At 34.3% G+C, this 20,505-nt stretch overlaps 1 protein-coding gene across 3 annotated transcripts in view; it reads right to left on the minus strand.

Annotated features, from left to right (window-relative positions):
* ASCC3 (activating signal cointegrator 1 complex subunit 3) overlaps positions 1-20,505 on the minus strand; it is a 275,119-nt gene that overhangs the window by 186,420 nt on the left and 68,194 nt on the right. For all 3 annotated transcript variants that reach the window (XM_057489450.1, XM_036890362.2, XM_036890359.2), the window contains exons 9-11: positions 11,234-11,434; positions 10,637-10,777; positions 749-913 (exon numbers count right to left, since the gene is read on the minus strand). In XM_057489450.1, the coding sequence (XP_057345433.1) occupies positions 749-913; positions 10,637-10,777; positions 11,234-11,434 (507 nt within the window). The remainder of the gene's footprint in view (positions 1-748; positions 914-10,636; positions 10,778-11,233; positions 11,435-20,505) is intronic.

The following is a 20,505-nucleotide window of genomic DNA, read 5'->3' on the forward strand; positions in this document are numbered from 1 at the left end:
TCATGGAGTCCTGGCTGTTTCAGAAAGTAAATAAAGCCAGGAGAAAATGGACCAAAGACAGTACCAGACAGGGAGTTAAGAAATTCAAGTTATTGATTAGGTTGAAAAATCAGTATTCATCTATTATCAATACATGTACAGTCTACCAACATCATTATCATTTTAATACTCATAAGTATTGTAAGATAGCTTATCTTTTCACTTAATGAAAAGAGGAGCTGAGAGAAAACAATCACAAGACATTGGTAAATTTACTGATATTAGTATGGACTATTTATGAATGATTACCAGGTCCCTTTTTAAAAATAATGATAAGAACTATGCACATGAGGTGATTTTATTCCATTTTATCTAGTGTACCAGACAAATTATAAATCATATTTGGATTTTTCCAGGGGGGAGCGGTAGGGTGCAGTGAGGCAAGAAGTAGATGAAATCACTGACACCTGTGTTCTACTACATCTTACTATTGCCTAGTTAGTATTAGACCTAGCTTTGTAGCACAGGTTTAGAATATAAGTTTTCCTGTATTTATTTTGGTTAATTTAAAGAGACTTCAGTACAATTAAGACTTGGAAAGAACAAAGTGTGCTTTTAATATGAAAACGAAATGTGGGTTTCTCCGTACTAAAACTATCTTTATCCCCATGACCAATACATGTCACTAACATTTATTTGAATGCTATATTTGAGTTTAAAAACTTACTCATCCCTCCAAAATAATCTTAAAAATAACTCCCCCTCTTACCTGCCGTAAAGTACGTGCCACTATGCTTTCTAATACTGGTCCTCTATCTTCATGCAGTAAATGAACTTCATCAAGAATAAGGAGTTTTACAATTTGAGAAAGAGCTACATCTCCAACACTCTTTCTTGTCACTACATCCCATTTTTCTGGTGTGGTCACAAGCATCTGTAAGATAAGAAAAGATAATCAAATTTTAAAAGGGGAAAAAGTCACATAGATTATTTAAATTTCAATGGTGTCATTCAAAAAGAAATATGACTGGTGACTTCTATTTAGATCTAATAAAAACTGTTAAAAATAACCCAGAATGATATCTGATTCACTGTAGACAATGGTCCTTTGAAGAGTGGTATGTCACCTCACCAAAGCTGTGATATTAAACAGTTATTTAAAACTCAGTGAAGGATGTCTCTTGGTAAATTGTAGAGTGAAGTGCACAAATTACACAACTTTTTAAAAAACTATCTTACAATGTAAGAAACAAATGATCCTATCCTTGGAACTAACATGTACTAATAGTGGCCTTTATTTTAAAAAGGACAAAGAAATGAACAAAGCTTTCAAAGGAAATGAAAAAGAAACCAAGATCCACTCTATGAATGGTCACTTGTTTTTACCTGTTCAAATTTGGAGGAAACTTTACTATCGATACACAGTTTTTAAAAACTGTCCTTAAATGTCAACTAGTTTCTGCAGTATTTAATGCTGAAAACTAATATATATAATACAGGATGCCTGGAACATAACAGCAACTCAAACTATGAGTCCTGGTGGTCCTGGGTATGTAGAGCAGGAGACAGGCTCAGGGTATGTGTATAAGCTTCATTTGACATGAAGGTGTGATTACAAATCTATTTGCTTTTTACATATTGAATTGTTTGTGTCCTTTAAAATCATACTATTGCAGAGAAAAAGATGACACGCTTAATAATTTCTTCTACTACAGTAACACTACTTTAGGGAATAAGCCCATAAGGTGGACAATTTAAAGAACACACATGAGGTAACAAATCAAAACTAAAGCTTCTCGTAGCCAGTGTATCAGATGTAGAGACTGATGATAATCACAACCCAACTGGGCTTTTTGAAGGGGTAACTGAGATGGAGGTCACACTGTTCTCTTGGCATTTTTGTTATGTTATTTCACATCTGTTTAAGTCACCTCTGGAGATGACAATAATTCTATTGTTTTTACACTGGTGCAAATTATATATCAATTCTCAACAAATGCACAATCCAAATTTGTCGATATGATCTGTTGCATTATTACAAATATCACTGCTCTCATTTTGAAATGAACTATATTAACCACAAAATTTATTAGCTGTACTTTAACAGAACATTAATCAACAAACCGTACTGCAGCAGATTAAGGAATTCACATCTCAGCTGTGAAAAGTGCTATCCAAACCTGAACGGCAACACTGACCTCACATCAAATTTTACAGGAGAGACATGCTACTGGAATCAAGCACAGCAGATGTATAATGAACTCTGAGATCTAAAATGGCGTAAGGTATTCACTGGGCATTAACATCTCTTTTATATTACAGTTAATTTAAACAGAACTTTTACTTTGAATAATGTCAAATTTAAAATAGCCCAAGATACATTATCATATATACACCCAGGCTCACTTACTAACAGTCCTCTCCATTAAAGTTTAGAAAATCATGCATAGCTGTTTTCAAAATAAAAACTCTCCTAAAATGTAAATTAAAACATATAAGTTTAATATGTTAACATCACATTAAAACATATAAGTTTATTATAAGTAAATGTTGGGAAAGATAAAAAGTATATCATTAAATTATAATAATAAATACAAAGTGTGGCTTCCTATTCACCATGAACTTAGAATACTGTGCTAACACTTCCTTATAATTTTCAAAGAAAATAGTTTGGCAACAATTAAGTTGTAATATTAAAGTTTTCAGATAACAGAAAGCTATACCACGCAGATCTTAAAAATCCATTCTAGCATTTTGTTTATTATGCTTTACTTTCAGCATAGGGCAAAGTGGCTTTATATACTTCATCATATCAGTTCCCTGAGCTAAAATGGCTAGAAAATAAAGTGCCACATTTGCTTAATGAATTGGAACTCATGCGAAACCTTTCTATTTGCTCTTGTACTGGGGCATAGGCTAACTGTCAATATTCTTCCTGTCAACTTAAATTTCTCTCAATACATGTACTTATTCCCTCAGAAGTATAAAAATCATTATTTGAAACGATTCCAATTTTAGCCTGTCCACCAGGAAAATGGCACAGCTGAGGTGCTATATACCACAACTGTGCCAAAAATTTGGTGTATTCAATTTTAAAATGCTCATCTATTTTGACAGAAAAACCAAAGGACCTAAGACTTTCAAGAACCAATTCATCTGGTAATTCACTTGAACGTTAACATTAACATTATTATTATTATTTGCCTTTCAGAACCTTGTGACCTAGGGGAAATCATTTTATCTCTCCTTTTTTCCTCCCCAGCTTTACTGAAATACTGACACATAACATGTAGATTTAAGGTGTACAACGTGATTTGATGCACACATATGTTGCACAGTGATTACCATAACAAGGTTAATTATTACCTCCATCCCCTCACATAATTACCTGGGGGGGGCAGTGAACAACGAAAAATTTAAAGTTGACTCTCTTAACAACTTTCAAGTACATAATACAGTATTGTTAATTACAGTCACCATGCTGAGCATGAGGTCACCAGAACATAGTCCTCTTACTAGACCAACATCTCCCCACTTCCCCCAAACCCTACCAGCCACTGGCAACCACCATTCTCCTCTCTCTTTCTCTGAGTTTGACTGAATCCCACATTAGGTGAGAACACAGTATTCGCTCTCTGTCTGACTCACTTCACTTGGCATAATGGCCTCAAGGTCCATGCACGTTGCTGTAAAAGGCTGGATTTCCCCCCTTGTTATGGCTGACTAATTCCATTGTACACATATACCACATTTTCTTTATCTAGTTTTCCGTTGATGGACACTTAGGTTGTTTCCTTGCCTTAGCTATTATGAATAATGTGGCAAACAACACAGGGGTGTATGGGGATGCTGAATTTTGTCAAATTATTTTTCTGCGTATTAAGATGATCAGATTATTATTCTTTTCATTCTGTTACTGTGGTGTTGGGTTATTCAGAGTTTCTATTTCTCCCTGAGTCAGCCGGCTGTATGTTTCCTGGAATTTATCCATTTCTTCTGGGTCATCCAATCTGCTGATGTAGAACTGTCCACAGTGATCTCTTAGGTCCTTTCTGTTTCTGTGGTGTCAGCTGCAATGTCTCTTCTTTCGTTTCTGATTTTATTTACTTCAGTCTTCTCTTTTTTTTTCTGTCTACCTAAGGCTTTGTTAATTTTACTTATCTTCTGAAAAACAACCAGCTCTTAGATTTGTTAACCTTTCTTTGTTTTTCTCTATTTCATTTACTTCCACTCTGATTTTTGTTATTTCCATCCTTTGCTAACTTTGGGCTTAGTCTGTTCTCTTTTTCTAGTTCCTTGAGGTGTAAAGTTAGGTTGTTTATTTGTGAACTTTTTCTTTCTTATGTAGGCTTATCACTATAAAATTCCTCTTAAAACTGTTCTTGCTGTATCCCATAGGCACTTAAACATTATTATTAAAAACTTTCCTTACATCTGTGTATAGTAAAATTACAATATTTAGTCTTCCATGATTGTTTCATGACTACTCAATTATTATTTTCTCTAGGTGAAATATATTACCCTTCTTGGGAGGGGGTTGGGGGAGAAAGGTAAACTTTTACTATGAACTTTTAATAATTATTGCATAACCCACTAATCGGACACTACGGTAAACTCTTTATCAAAACACACCAGAGGCAATGCTTTATAGAATGAAGAATGTTGTGCCTGAATCCAAGTATTCATAGACTTGTCCCAAAACTGAATTCTTTAAATTTCAAGGTAAATAATGCTTGCTTCAGTATATTTTCTGTGGTGAAAACAGTCAGGTTGGAGTCATTACAAATCGCCATTTTGATGCTATAAATGTAAACCAGGCAATAGTTTTCAGGATTCAGGAAGTCTATCTTCCTTTTTAAAATACATAATCCATGCCTTGTCAACAAACAAGTTTATAAATTATATGTATGTTTTACTTTAAAGATTAAATCTACAATGTCACAGTTAGACTCCATAAACATACATATAATTTCAGTTATACTAACCTCTGCTATATAAATGTCAAGTCTGATTGATGGCAACAGCCCCATAATGAGATCTGACAGCTTGGAAATTATACCTGCCCCTTAGGACACTACAACAAATCAGTTAGTTCCAACTACTTCCTTTTCTATGTTTTTTTATGTTCCTTCCTCTTCTATCAGTTCACATGCATGAGTGCCATTCACATAGTACAGCAGAAGTCTTCTGAAGTATCTACAGTAGTTATAGTCACTATGTCAAGGACCAGAGCTTTCAATTATAAAAACATAAAAATAAATTGGAAACATCCATTCATGATAAAAACTCTCAACAAAATGGGTACAGAAGGCAAGTACCTCAACATAATAAAGGCTATATATGACAAACCCACAGCCAACATCATACTTAACAGTGAGAAGCTGAAAGCTTTTCCTCTAAGATTGGGAACAAGACAAGGATGCCCACTTTCCCCACTTCTATTCAACATAGTACTGGAGGTCCTAGCCACGGCAATCAGATAACACAAAGAAATAAAAGGCATCCAGACTGGCAAGGAAGAAGTTAAACTGTCCCTGTTTGCAGATGACATGATATTGTACATAAAAAACCCTAAAGAATCCACTCCAAAACTACTAGATCTAATATCTGAATTCAGCAAAGTTGAATGATACAAAATTAATGTACAGAAATCTGTGGCATTCTTATACACTAACAATGAACTAGCAGAAAGAGAAATCATGAAAAGAATTCCATTCACAATTGCATCAAAAAGAATAAAATATCTAGGAATAAACCTAACCAAGGAAGTGAAAGACCTATACTCTGAAAACTACAAGACACTCTTCAGAGAAATTAAAGAAGAAACCAATAAATGGAAACACATCTTGTGCTCATGGATAGAAAGAATTAATATTGTCAAAATGGCCATCCTGCCTAAAGCAATCTATAGATTCAATGCAATTCCTATCAAAATACCAACAGCATTCTTCAACGAACTAGAGAAAATCGTTCTAAAATTCATATGGAACCACAAAAAATCTCAAATAGCCAAAGCAATTCTGAGAAGGAAGAATAAAGCTGGGAGGGATTATGCTCCCCAATTTTGAGCTCTACTACAAAGCCACAGTAATCAAGACAATTCAGTACTGGCACAAGAACAAACCCACTGACCAATGGAACAGACTAGAGAGCCCTGATATAAACCCAACTGAATATGGTCAATTAATACATGATAAAGGAGCCATGGACATACAATGGGGAAATGGCAGCCTCTTCAACAGCTGGTGTTGGCAAAACTGGACAGCTACATGCAAGAGAATGAAACTGGATTATTGTTTAACCCCATACAGGAAAGTAAACTCAAAATGGATCAAAGACTTGAATGTAAGTCATGAAACCATAGGCAATATGGGCAAAAATCTCCTGAATATAAGCATGAGCAACTTCTGCCTGAACGCATCTCCTTGAACAAGGGAAGCAAAAGCAAAACTGAACTCATGGGACTACATCAAACTAAAAGGTTTCTGCACAGCAAAGGACACCATCAACAGAACAAAAAGGCATCCTATAGTATGGGAGAATATATTTGTAAATGACATATCCGACAAGGGGTTAACATCCAAAATATATAAAGAACTTACATGCCTCAACACCCAAAAAGCAAATAACCCAATTAACAAATGGGGAGAGGATATGAAGAGACAGTTCTCCAAAGAAGAAATTCAGATGGCCAACAGACACATGAAAAGATGCTCCACATCACTAGTCATCAGGGAAATGCAAATTAAAACCACAATGAGATATCACCTCACACCAGTTAGGATGGCCAGCATCGAAAAGACTAAGAACAACAAATGCTGGTGAGGATGCGGAGAAAGGGGAACCCTCCTACACTGCTGGGGGGAATGTAAGCTAGTTCAACCACTGTGGAAAGCAATATGGAGGTTCCTCAAAAAACTCAAAATAGAAATACCATCTGACCTGGGAATCCCACTCCTTGGAATTTACCCAAAGAATACAACTTCTCAGATTCAAAAAGACAGATGCACCCTTATGTTTATCGTAGCACTATTTACAATAGCCAAGAAATGGAAGCAACCTAAGTGTCCATGAGTAGATGAATGGATAAAGAAGATGTGGTACATATACACATTTGTGGAGTAAAACAATGAAGCAAAACCGAAGGGACAAAATAGCAGCAGACTCAGAGACTCCAAGAAGGAACTAGTGATTACCAAAGGGGAGGGGTGTGGGAGAGAGGGAGAAGGGGACTGAGGGGTACTGTGTTTAGTACACATGGTATGGGGGTTCACGGGGAAAACAGTGTAGCACAGAGAAGGCACACAGTGGATCTGCGGCATCTTTCTGAACTGATGGACAGTGACTGCATTGCAGGATGGGTGGGGACTTGATAATATGGGTAAATGTAGTAACCACATTGTTTTTTCATGTGGAACCTTCATAAGAGTGTATACCAATAATACTTATTCTTGGAAAAGACGGCAGTCAATAAAATCTGACTCTGAGTGGGCCAGATGCTGTGTTCAGCAATGTCTTTAAAACAACTATTATAAATAGGGTAAAAGAATTTGTTTCAATTTAAGGAAAATGTCATTAATGAATGAATAGGGAGTGTCTACTTATAAAAAATGCAGATTTTAGATCCAAAAATAAAATAACAAACAGACATCTGCTTTTAAGCCATATTAACTGCTTTTAAACTGGCAAAGAATCTGTGAACATTGACAGCAAATTTGAAGAGCAGAGAGAAAAAAGGTTGAAGAATATAAACAGAAATTCAGAGAACTGTGGGACAATATAAAGCAATCTGCCATATTTGTAATTAAAATCATTGAAGAAAAAGACATATAGGCAGAAAAATACTTAAAGAAGTAATGGTCAAAAACTTCCCAAATTTGGGAATTGAGATCATCTGTTGAATTCTTCTTTGCATTTTCCTGCTTTGCTTGAATATTTTATACTAGGGTTGTATGATTTTTTAAAAAAATCATCATTCTTTGAGTGAAAGCAGGCAGACTAAAAGGAGTGCATATTGTATGATGTCACTTATTTGAAACTTTAGAACACACACAAAATAAGGTATAGCGATAGAAATCAGAACAATGCTTGCCTCTGGAGGGCCAAGGAAATGAGGACTGACAGAAAAAAAAGATAAGAGCGTATTTCTGAAATAATGGAAATAGTTTTATCTTGATTATAGGGATTGTAGGATATATATGCATCTGTCAGAGCTTGTCTAAAATCTGCGGATTTATTACATATACATTATATCTCAATTAAAAAGTTAATCTAGAACTCATAATCCTTTAATCACTGGATTACGAGAGCCTCTAGGACATATTTTTAGCCCTTAGGCAAGTGTACTTGGTTATCCTGACTGTAAATGACACAATTGTTCTTCTTTCCTATACCATTTCTGATCTCCAGAACTGAGAGAATCAAGATTCTGTTATTTTAAGCAGCTAAGCTTGTGGTAATTTGTTGTGGCAGCCTTGGGAAACTAATAAACCCTCCAATCACATTTTATTTAAATCAATGTCCATTCATTGTTTCAAAAGCTACATCACTTATTTCCCATCAAACTCTCCTGAATTACTCCATTAGTATTTGGTCATCCATTGTTTTATGTTTTTTGTTTTGTTTTGTTTTTTAAAAAGTAAAATTTTTATTGAAAGGCTTGGCCTTCAATGAATCAAAGCAATAAAAACATTTATGGAAAATCTTGTCAAGCAGAATAGACATCAATTGGTAGAAAATGAATTAAAACTTCTTTTCTAAATGCAGAAAATTGTTTTTAAAAACTATGTTTTTTAAAAAATTTTTTAATTTTGATATCGTTAATGTACAATTACTTGAACATTATGGCTATTACACTCCCCCCATTATCAAGTCCCCACCACACACCCCATTACAGTCGCTGTCCATCAGTGCAGTAAGATACTATAGAATCATTACTTGTCATCTCTGTATATACTGCCTTTCCCGTGTTCCCCCCTACATTATGTGTGCTAATTGTAATGTCCCGTTTTCCCCCTTTTCCCTCCCTTCCCACCCACCCACCCCAGTCCCTTTCCCCTTGGTAACTGTTAGTACATTCTTGGGTCCTGTGAGTCTGTTGCTGTTTTGTTCCTTCAGGTTTTTCTTTGTTCTTATACTCCACAGATGAGTGAAATCATCTGTCTTTCTCTGCCTGGCTTACTTCACTGAGCATAATACCCTCTAGCTCCATCCATGTTGTTCCAAATGGTAGGATTTGCTTTCTTCTTACGGCTGCATAATACTCCATTGTGTATATGCACCACATCTTCTTTATCCATTCATCTACTGATGGACACTTAGGTTGCTTCCATTTCTTGGCTATTGTAAATAGTGCTGCGATAAACATAGGAGTGCATATGTCTTTTTCAAACTGGGCTGCTGCATTCTTACAGTAAATTCCTAGGAGTGGAATTCCTCGGTCAAATGTTATTTCTATTTTGAGTTTTTGGAGGAACCTCCACACTGCTTTCCACAATGGTTGAACTAGTTTACATTCCCACCAGCAGTGTAGGAGGGTTCCCCTTTCTCCGCATCCTCGCCAACATTTGTTGTTTGTCTTTTGGATGGTAGCCATCCTAACTGGTGTGAGGTGATATCTCATTGTGGTTTTAATTTGCATTTCTCTGATGATTAGTGATGTGGAGCATCTTTTCATGTGCCTGTTGGCCATCTGAATTTCTTCTTTGGAGAAGTGTCTGTTCAGCTCCTGTGCCCATTTTTTAATTGGCTTATTTGCTTTTTGTTTGTTGAGGTGCATGAGCTCCTTATATAATTTGGACGTCAACCCCTTATCAGATATGTCATTTATGAATATATTCTCACATACTGTAGGATGTCTTTTTGTTCTACTGATGGTGTCCTTGCTGTACAGAAGCTTTATAGTTTGATATAGTCCCACTTGTTCATTATTGCTTTTGTTTCCCTTGCCCAGGGAGATATGTTCACAAAGAAGTTGCTCATGTTTATGTCCAAGAGATTTTTGCCTATAGTTTTTTCTAAGAGTTTCATGGCATTATTTTATGTTTTATAAGCACTATGAACATCACCTTACATCTTGCATCTATTAATGATAATCGAGTGATAGCTCTAATACAGTTTTTGCAAGGATCATTATAAGATCCTTGAAGGTGGGGTCTGTATCTTAAATGTCTTTGTTGTCGGGCATCTTACTTAATATAGTGCTACATACAATGCATGATTTTGTAACTTCTTATTTGATGAAATACAAAATGGCTAAAAGCTTTTATCGTATGTTAAATCATCCTTATGGAATAGTTTAGAATACCAGTGGATTCACCTAAAGAACTAGATACTGTCCTGCTCTTCAAGTTGTAGTCTGGTCTTATCCACGTGCTCATTCCCTACTGTTTTAAAAGAACAGTATCTACTGTCAATGGACTTAACATCTACACCAGGAATCTAACAATATTGAAGATACAGCAAGAATCATGTCAGTTGGAAGGAATACAATAGAACAAAGTATCAGAAAAACCTCTTGTGGAAATAAGATATGGTTACAAATGAAGGTCATTATATTTGCTTTACAGTTACTTAAGGTATAGTTACTTAATAATTTTCACAATTACCTTAAAAAAAAGAATGGCACTAAACAAAAATACCTAAGGATACAACATACCTGAGTTCGTAAAATTTCATTTTTTGACAACTGCATATCACCAGTCAACTCTTTCACAACAATGCCCAGTGGCTCCAGACGTTTGCTGAAGTAATTTGTCATTTCAGCTGCCAAGGCTTTCATAGGAGCAACATATACAATCTGTGCCAAAGAAACACCAGCTTGATGAATGAGCAAAAACTACAACGTGATTTCTTTCACAGCAGCCAATACAAGTCACAGTTTATTGTGAAATATGATTCTAGCCACTTGGAGTTAAAAATCCTAATAGTGATATATGAGAAGTACTTATCTCTGTTGGATAAGTGTGCAGCTGTTTAAAGGACAATGGAATTTGTTTATACAGCCTCATCACTCTGAAAATTGGTTCTGCTTCAAAGCTAAATGTATTTTCATAGCCCTTCACAGGGGTAATGGGATTTTCTTAACACAAATAGGGATTGCCTTAATAGTAATGAAATAGATCAAGTAGCATTCTTTACATGACCTCAAGTATAATAAACTTGAAGACTTCCAGATTTCATTTAACATGCACAACTGCAAAACGATTTTGATTAACATTTTAAAAAGCGCTTGTCTGACTTGTCAATATCCTACCTTAAATTCATTCTTTTTGATAACACCCAGTTGAAAGTGTTGGCGAATTTCATGCAAAACTGTAAGCATTGCAATGTTGGTCTTTCCAGCTCCAGTAGGGGCACAAATCAGCATGTTCTCATTGGTGTTATAGGCAGTCTCAAACACAATTGACTGGATTCTATTGAGTCTCCTCATTCCTTTAAAAGCCAGCTGCCCGATCTGAAAAAAGAAAATACATGATCCATTATACATGATGATAATATAAAGGATCCACATAAAATACTAAATGCAAACATTTACTTCTTTTGATTAAAAAAATGACCACCAATTTGTTCAATCTCTCACTATGTCCTAGACTTAAACTGAAGTGTGAGAGAACAACTCACAACTGTTACATAATTTTTTTAAGTAGTTGAGAATTACAACTCACTACATCTGAAAAATATGATGATGAGACTGTACCTTTGTCCACAATCCTAAGTTCAAATGATAAATTAAAAATGTAAGAAAACAAGATAAATAAAACACAGGTATCATCTGAGTTCATATGATGATATTTTAGTTTATTTAGACTGAAGATGATTAATAGAACTGCAAACAAGAAACTCACTGATGAAATAAATCAGTAAGAAATTGTTGTGGTATGTTATGGGTTTTTAAAAATGCTTTTTTGAAAAGGCAGTAAAAATAGTAGGAAAAACAGCTTCAGATTACACTTGTCCAGAGCTTACACTAAGCAACTGATATACACAAAGCACTTTGATATATTTCTTTATTTAATCCTCAAAACAGCTCTATGGTATAGGCAACTTTCATTATATCCTTTTAATACAGGAAAGAAATGAAGGCACAAAGTGGTTAAATAATTTTTCCTTAAGTTTTCAATATGAAAAGTCTTTAGAGATGAAAACTACAATGCCTGAGAATAAACAAAACACTGGATAGGATTAATGGCAGGAAATTGGAATGGTTCTATTAATGTCAGAAAAAATAGGTTTCAAAGCCAAGAATGTTACCAGGAATAAGGACAGTCATTTCATAATGACAAAGAGAATAATTAATCAGAAGGGCATGAGAGTTCTACAGTCTTAAGTGCTTTTATACCTAATAACAGATCTTCAAAATGCATGAAGCAAAACTGATAGGCAGGCGAAGGGAAGTAGACAAATCTGCAATTATAGTCAGAGATTTCAATATCCCTCTCCAACAGCTGACAGAACAGGTAGGCAGGAAAATCTGCAAGGCTGCAGTAGACTGGAACAACAACACTATTCACCACTCTGACCTGGCTGACATGTATTCATCTAACAATAGGAGAATACACATTCTCTTCAAATGTCCATGAAACATTCAGCAAGACATACCATATTATGGGCCACAAGAATAATACTCCATTTATAATACTCCATTCAATTCAACAATTGTCTGCTGACACTTGTGTAAATATTATAATACTCAGGACTTATGCCAGTATAAATATTCATTTTCTTAACATAAATTAGAGAGTATCTAAAATGATTCTTACAATGGAATATTTTGTGGATTAAAGGGAAAAAAGGGCATGTTGAAATTATATTACATCATTTTAGTTTTCTTTAATAAAAACATAAACTGTGTTGGGGTATACAAGATGAGAGAGAGTCAGTAGGAATGCCATTTCAGGTAAAAGGAACAGAGTATTAGAAAAGCACTTGCAGCTTGTTAGAAGTTAGAAGTGGTGGGATAGATATGGAGAAGGGGCAGCAGAGATGATGAGATGGAAAAGTAAGCCTTGACCAGGCTATGAAGGCCAGACTACTGTAGAGACTCCTTTACTTTTCAAGTTTTTCCTGAAAGACAGCACGAAGAAACTAGCAGAGGAAACTGAGGCCTAGAGAAGGTAAATATCTCACCCAAGTCCACCATGCTGATAAATTGTGGAAGAGATGGGACTTGAACTCAGCTCCCAATACAGATTACCCCCAAATGCAATTTAAAATATGATTTATTTTGTCAAGAAGTCTCTACATTCATTTCAAAAGAATCATTGTAAAAGAATCCTTAAAATATTGTTGCATATATGTACTTACTAGCAACAGAACATGCTGATGGGAAAGGACAAGTTACAAAAAAAAACCCAAAAAACATCCACAGATTTATAAATTACTTCACACAGCCCATGTCCTGCCCTTTCCCCAAAAGTTTGTTTTTCATTTTGAATTTAGGAAAATGAATGGAATAACTTTGAGCAATAAGCTCATTGGTAAAAAGTAAAAGGAGTTTGCAGACAGCAATTAACAGTATTGAATACTATGACTACAGGCCTCAGTATATCCCAAACTGATTGTGAGGCACTAGAATATGAGAAAATTAAGCTAAAGTTCATTATGCCTAAGAGATTTCTTGTAATTAAGTGATATTCAAATTATATTCACAAATATCTTAAGAAAACAAAATATTAAAGAAGAAGAAAAGTGGGGTTATATCAGAAGTTCTATTTTACTCAAATTTAGAACTAAGTAGTAATAATATTCATTGCTTCATTTGTATGTCATTAATACAATAATGTCTAATTCAGTGGTGCTAACAATCATTGCTTCTAAATATCTGGTAGTCTTCTAACTTAAAAGAAACACATATATTGATTTTATACATTAATGAATGTAAAAAGTTAAACTCCAATTATTTTTCTTAGCATGTTAGCATTTACTTTTAAAGAGAAAACTGTCTTATAGCTCACATATCATAAAGACTTCATGTTTAGTCCAAGTAGCCATTCTAAATATATACAATTTTCCTTTTGAATTAGCTTTAACTAAGCATTTTTAAAACATATCATAAACAGTTCAAAGATATTTTAAATGTTACAAGCTTCATACTAAATCCACTTGTTTATATGTATTTTGGATTCAGCAGACTACTAATTTTACAGAAATAACATTACTTAGTCATGCAATTCCATAGAAAGTAACTATGTTTTGAATATCTCTTATCAAACCCTGGCTACACAGGCAGGCTGCTGTCAAGTGCATAGTTTACTTTAAAAAAGAATCTGGATGATATCATTTACCTGGAAGAAAAATGTACTCTAAACATACTGCATTTACTGTTTATACTAATCAAATGTAGGTACTTATACTGCCAGTCTATTAAAATGTATTAACTACATATCTAAGATGAAGTCAGGACCACGCTGTCCCTTAGGTTTAAAGTATTCTAATAGTAAACATTGCAATTGCAGCATATATTTAGGAAAAAGCATATAGATACCAAAGACATACACTGTATAATTTTCACAGTTTAAGTTTCCTCTGTCTCTAGATAGTATTCGGCTTAGGCTCAAAATTTCAGAACGAGAGATGACTGCGACTCGGGGCACTCAGCCCAAGCTTTACACAATAAAATCCCACCACGCCAATATTCCTCGCAAACCATACTCCACATCAGAAACTATTAACAGCCATGGGATTAAAACTAAAACAGTTCACATGACTACTTATTTAACATCTTTGAGAACTCATTAGATAATCTGATAATTTTCTTTTAGAATAATAGGTAGTTGTTTTCATTTAAAGGTCTTTATTCACTGCTATGTGTGTATGTGTATAAAACTGTTTTCAGTAACCATTCTAAAATAGATGACTTTGGGCCTTCATTAAGAGGATATATTAAAGAAATTTCATTTTTCATTCATGGCCGGAATCGTCCATTTATTTGGCAAATATTTATTAAGGCTTTATGTGCCATAATTTGTTTGAGTGGGCAAAAAGGAAGTTATACAGATTACACTGTAATGAGAAAAGGAGACAAAAAATCAATATATTCACTAATTAACAGATTATTTCAAATACTGATATGAATACATTTTCAACAGATGGTATAATACACAGGAGTGGGATATTTCAGTTACTCCTAAATTAAATCTCTAAGAAGGTGCCTCAAGAGAAGTAACCTTAGTTGAGAACAAAATGACAAGATAACAGGCCGTAAGAAAATATGGAAGCATAGGGTATTCTAAGCAAAACAAAGACCTAGAGCTAGACCACTAAATCAGAACTAAGCTGATGTGTTCAAGGGGCTGTCCGGGGATCAGTGTGGCTGACTGAGTTAGTGGTCAGACATAATATAGGAAAGGGAGATATGAGTCACATTATGAGGAAATTGTAGATCACGACAAAGAGCTCAGATTTTTGTTCTCTACTCAATGAAAAGTCTCTGTGTGGTTTTAAGTAGAAGAATGACAAATATATTTTTTAAGGCCCTGTCAGCTACCATGTGAAGAATAGACTGCGGAGTGACAGAAAGCCGTGCTGGCAGCACAGGTGAGGGATTTTGCTGGCTTATGTTAGAGCACTGGACATAGAGGGAGGTAGGATGACATAGACTATATTTTCGAGGTAGAGGCAATAGGGTTTGAAGACGAGTTAAATGGGAGAGAGTGGGGAAAAAGAAATCAAAGATGACCCTTTTTATCTTGAGTGCATGAATGTCAGAATTGTTGATAATGAGAGGAAGATTAAGAGGACAGAGAAAGAAAAAAACACTATATGAAGGGTCTAGTATATGTCCAAGTAAAAATTTCAAACAGGCAATTAATTGCACCTGATTTCGGAAATTAAAGAAGAAGTTAAGATTTTAAAAAAATAAAAGAAAAACTAAACTAAAACTCATTTTCAGAGAGGTTCAGTGACTTTCCTTAGGTCACACAGTTGTACCAGACCTAAAATAAAATTTCATACCCTACTAAGAATAGTATATTCTATACTAAGAATAATAGAAGACCAAACATCAGAGAATCTAGTGGAAAGGCCTACAAATTAATAAACAAACTAGTCCTACAAATAAAAAATAAACAAATGAAAACCAAATTTTAAAAATGTTTAAATGTGTCTTATATGCATCAATACTGTTCAACAGAAATACAATGACAGCCATAATGTAAATTTAAATGTTCTAGCAGAAGCATTAAAAAACATTTTTAAAAAGTAAAATTAATTTTATAATAATTTTATTTAACCCAATGTATCTAAAATATTATCTTTTAATTATGTAATAAAAAATTAATAATGAAATATTTTACTTTATTTCCTCATAGTACTAAGTTGGAGGAATTAGTGTATTTCACACTTACAGCACATCTCAGTCCAGACAAGCCACATCTCAACTGCTCAACAGTCATATATGGCTAGTGGCCACCCTATTCAACAGAGAGCTCTAGAAAGCACTTAGCTAACTTATATAATGTTTTAACATTGATTAAAATACCGTCATCACATCAAAGACTGCACTGCAGGAAGGCTCCTAGGGTAACTTCCCAAATCCTCAATGTTTTTGAGAGGCCTTGCCATAATGTGAGGGGTAAACGCCATCAAAAACCGTCAGTCTTTGCGGATGTTTTAGAGAAGAGAAAGAACATTCATTTTTATGTGACCTCTTATTCTCTATAAAGTTGTCCATAGTTAGCAAAGAGACAGGAACACATGTGACCGTTTGATGACCGTGCTACAGAACAGACCCAGCATTCTCCTCCCACTCTGCCTGAGCCACTCATCCTGATTTCCATACTCCTTTTTTTTTTATTTCCATATTCCAACCAAAGGGCTAAAACAGGTCTGAGCATCCACTACATACTAACCTGCTCCCAAATGAAGCCTTATTTCTCAGCTTTATTAAAAGCTTTCCAATAGTTCACTGATCAAATGAAAATCACGTATAGCCTGGAAAATGCTAAATGATAAACATGAGGAGCTATTTTCCTCAGGAATATGAGGCTACTAGGGGTTGGGACATGCGTTTTTCATCTTTGACTTAGAAATGCCCCTGGCACATAAATATTCAGGGATTTTTTTCTGTATTTGCTTCAGCTAAGTTATTTTAATCAAATCCATTACCATCTGTGAACTGCATTACTGATGAATTTTGCTAAGTTAAATAATTCTTAAGACACTCCATATTTTAAGCACAATGACTATCTCTAGAAGATTGGTATACATTTTTCTGCTCACATTATTTAAGTTTGAAAATTAGGGATCCCCATTTACCACACATAACACCTGGTCAACTAAACTCTAGGGCAGTGTATTCCACACAGGAATTATCCACCACAAGTAGGTTATGAAATCAATTTAGTGGACTGTAACCAGCATTTAAAAAAAATACAATAGAAAAGAAAAATAGTGCAATGTGTGACCTATGATAAAGGCCAACAGTGTTACATGAAAACTTTGTGCTTGGGTGTCCTGGATCACAGCATGAAATGATTTTCTTAATGTGAGCTGTCATCAAAAAATGTTTGAAAGCCAATGCTTCCAAAGAACATGAATATACTCTTCCAAATATGGCTTATTTCATTTGGGGAACACAAAAATCTGTCTCTCACAAGTGTACATAATCCTGGGCTTAGCAACTTCACTTTTCTAGAATGTGTCCAAACATACTTGTACATGTGCAAAATTATGTATGTATTAAGATTATTCATCACAACATTATTTGTGGTATCAATTACTAGAAACAATCCAAATGTCATTAATAACCTGAATAAATTATGGCACAGCCACACAATGGAATTCTATACAGTCATAAATCAGAATGTTTTCTATTTACTGAGATGGAAAGATCTTGTTATGTGAAAAAGCAAGGTACAGAACAATAATATGATATGCTATTTTTTTTTCAAAGTTGGTAGGAGTGGAGAGCAGGGAATAAGAATCTGTATTTGTATCTCCTTATAGACATTCTGGAAGAATATATGAAATATTAATGCAGTGGTTATTAGTGGAAGGAAATAAGGATCTGGGCAGATGGGGGACAGGGATAAATAAAGAGACTTTTCAGCATTTAAAGGTTTTTAGTTTTTGAAATATAATGATAATACCTATGCACAAAGAGACACAAAAAGAAATACAACTGACTTTTTTTCAAATTGAAAAAACTAAAGAAGTGTCTGATTAAATGGAGAAGCCTAAATGAGTTCTCAAGTATTACAAAAATATCTCATATTTAAAAGTTCTTATTATTCCTTTCATCAGAGACAAAAGGTAAATTCTTCTGAAGGCCCTTCAAATTATTTGATATCATACAACCTTCCATTCATTGGCTTCCTCAGCATTCTCTTTTTTTTGGTCTTAATATACCTCGTTCCTCAAAAGCTTCTCTCAATTAAAGTTCAGGAATAGAAAAAACAGCAGCTTCTCTCCTACGTCCAATACCTATAGCATTACACTGTGGCCTTAACTAAAGGCCAGAGTTTCATCAGAGGACCAGATCTGTTATTAAATGCAAAGCATAAACTATATCCTGCCATCATCCAAAATGTACCCTCCCAGTTTTGTTCAACGTACACTGAACACTATCTACCAAGTGCCAAGCTGTAAGGACTTACTCTCTGTCCTCAAGAACTCAGGGTGCAGCAGGTGGATCTGGACTCCTAGGAGCCTGTTACATAGGCCCCAAACATACCTCTGCTTCTGCACACCTCCACACCCTAAGCTTTAAAGACTTGCATGCTTTCACTGAACATACCAATCCCAAACTCGATCATCTGTGACCAAATCAGTAGACTAACAGGATATAACACAAAGACTAAAATGTTAAGTTACTTTTAATGCTCCTGAATTATGGATAAATACATAAGATAATACATCCCTTATTATTTAAGTTAGCAAGTAAATTATTCATTAATCCACTGAATAATAGCAACAGCTAGCATTACTACTGAGCACACATAGGCACAGGCTCTGTTTTAAATGCTTTAAGGGGATTATTTCATTTAACATTCAAAGAAAACCCATGAGGTAGGTCTTTTTATTTTCCTTATTTTAAAGATGGGGAAACTTGGCACAACAGATTAAATAATTTGTCCAAGGATAAGGGGCCTGAGTAGCAGAGCAAGGTTTCAAACGCAGGCATCCAATTCCAAAGTCCAAATTTGAAAGTCCACAGTAAAAACTTGTAGAGCTTATTGATTTCTTTACTTTTCACTTGTATTTCTTAGGCTAATTTTTTTTTTTTTTGCAAAATAATTATTTATTAATTTATTTACCAATGACAAGAATAAACTCAATTATACATCAACATAAATAACATTTTTCTTTAATGAAAAAGAGCTAGTTTCCAAAAAGAAAGATACTTTGTTGGGAAGAGTGGCATGGTTTTATATTTTCACAAATCTCTTTTTTTTTGAGAGGGCATCTCTCATATTTATTAATCAAATGGTTGTTAACAACAATAAAATTCGGTATAGGGGACTCCATGCTCAATGCACAATCATTAATCCACCCCAAGCCTAATTCTCGTCAGTCTCCAATCTTCTGAAGCATAACGAACAAGTTCTTACATGGTGAACTAATTATTTTTTTAACCAAGTAACTTAGTTTTATAAAAATAAACATGAAAATACAAAGTTAACTATAATACTGACCACACTAATAATAGAATAAATGCAAAATGGAAGATTTTTTAAATTAATCTGTTTAAGAGTTTTAAAAAATTGATTATTCTTGGTAATGGTTACATCTTCATATGCATCATCTGCATGGCTTGTAAATGAGTAACGTTAACACATTTGCATATCATTTAACCTACATATTCCATTTTCAAAAGTTCATCCAAGTTAAACTAACAAGAGTGCCAGGTAAATAAATAAGCACAAAGTTGTTTGCTAAAACATCATTTGTAACAAGCAAAATAGATACAGGTGGAATGTCCATAAATAAGGGTTTGGGTAAGTCATTTCTGATACATTTCTCATAAATTACAGTAGTTGAACAGAATGAGGAAGATACATATGCTTATAGGAAAATGTATCTGAGAGGGAAAGAAAGCATCACAGCACGGTGACGTAAGTAATTCAATGAATGTAACTTTCAGAACAAAAGTTTTTAGAGCTGGGATTATAAAGGAATGTTCATTTTTTGTTTTATATATTTATATATTACACTTCAGATACTGCCTTTTTTATAATCGATATAACATTTTTTTAGATTTTATAATCAGTCCCACAAAATGGTATTCTGTGTAAATAAAGATATTTATCTTAAGAATAAACAAAAGGGGAAGACCTATTCTACATTGTCTTAATATATTAAAAATAACATAATTTATTTCCCTAAATATAAATTTCTTATTTTTTATGTTAATACACAGTAATGGATTATCCCTATTTTCATTATGTCATATAAAGAATCCTACACCCTTACCAAACTCCAAATTTCCAATTTGTACTCCCACTTGAAAATGCACAAAAAATCATGGAATTCTGGTAATTAAGAGACAAAAAAGACAGCATATGGCCACTGTTAGTTTCTCTTCAC

This window comes from Manis pentadactyla, chromosome 12 (assembly GCF_030020395.1).
Source record: "Manis pentadactyla isolate mManPen7 chromosome 12, mManPen7.hap1, whole genome shotgun sequence".
Taxonomy (NCBI): domain Eukaryota; kingdom Metazoa; phylum Chordata; class Mammalia; order Pholidota; family Manidae; genus Manis; species Manis pentadactyla.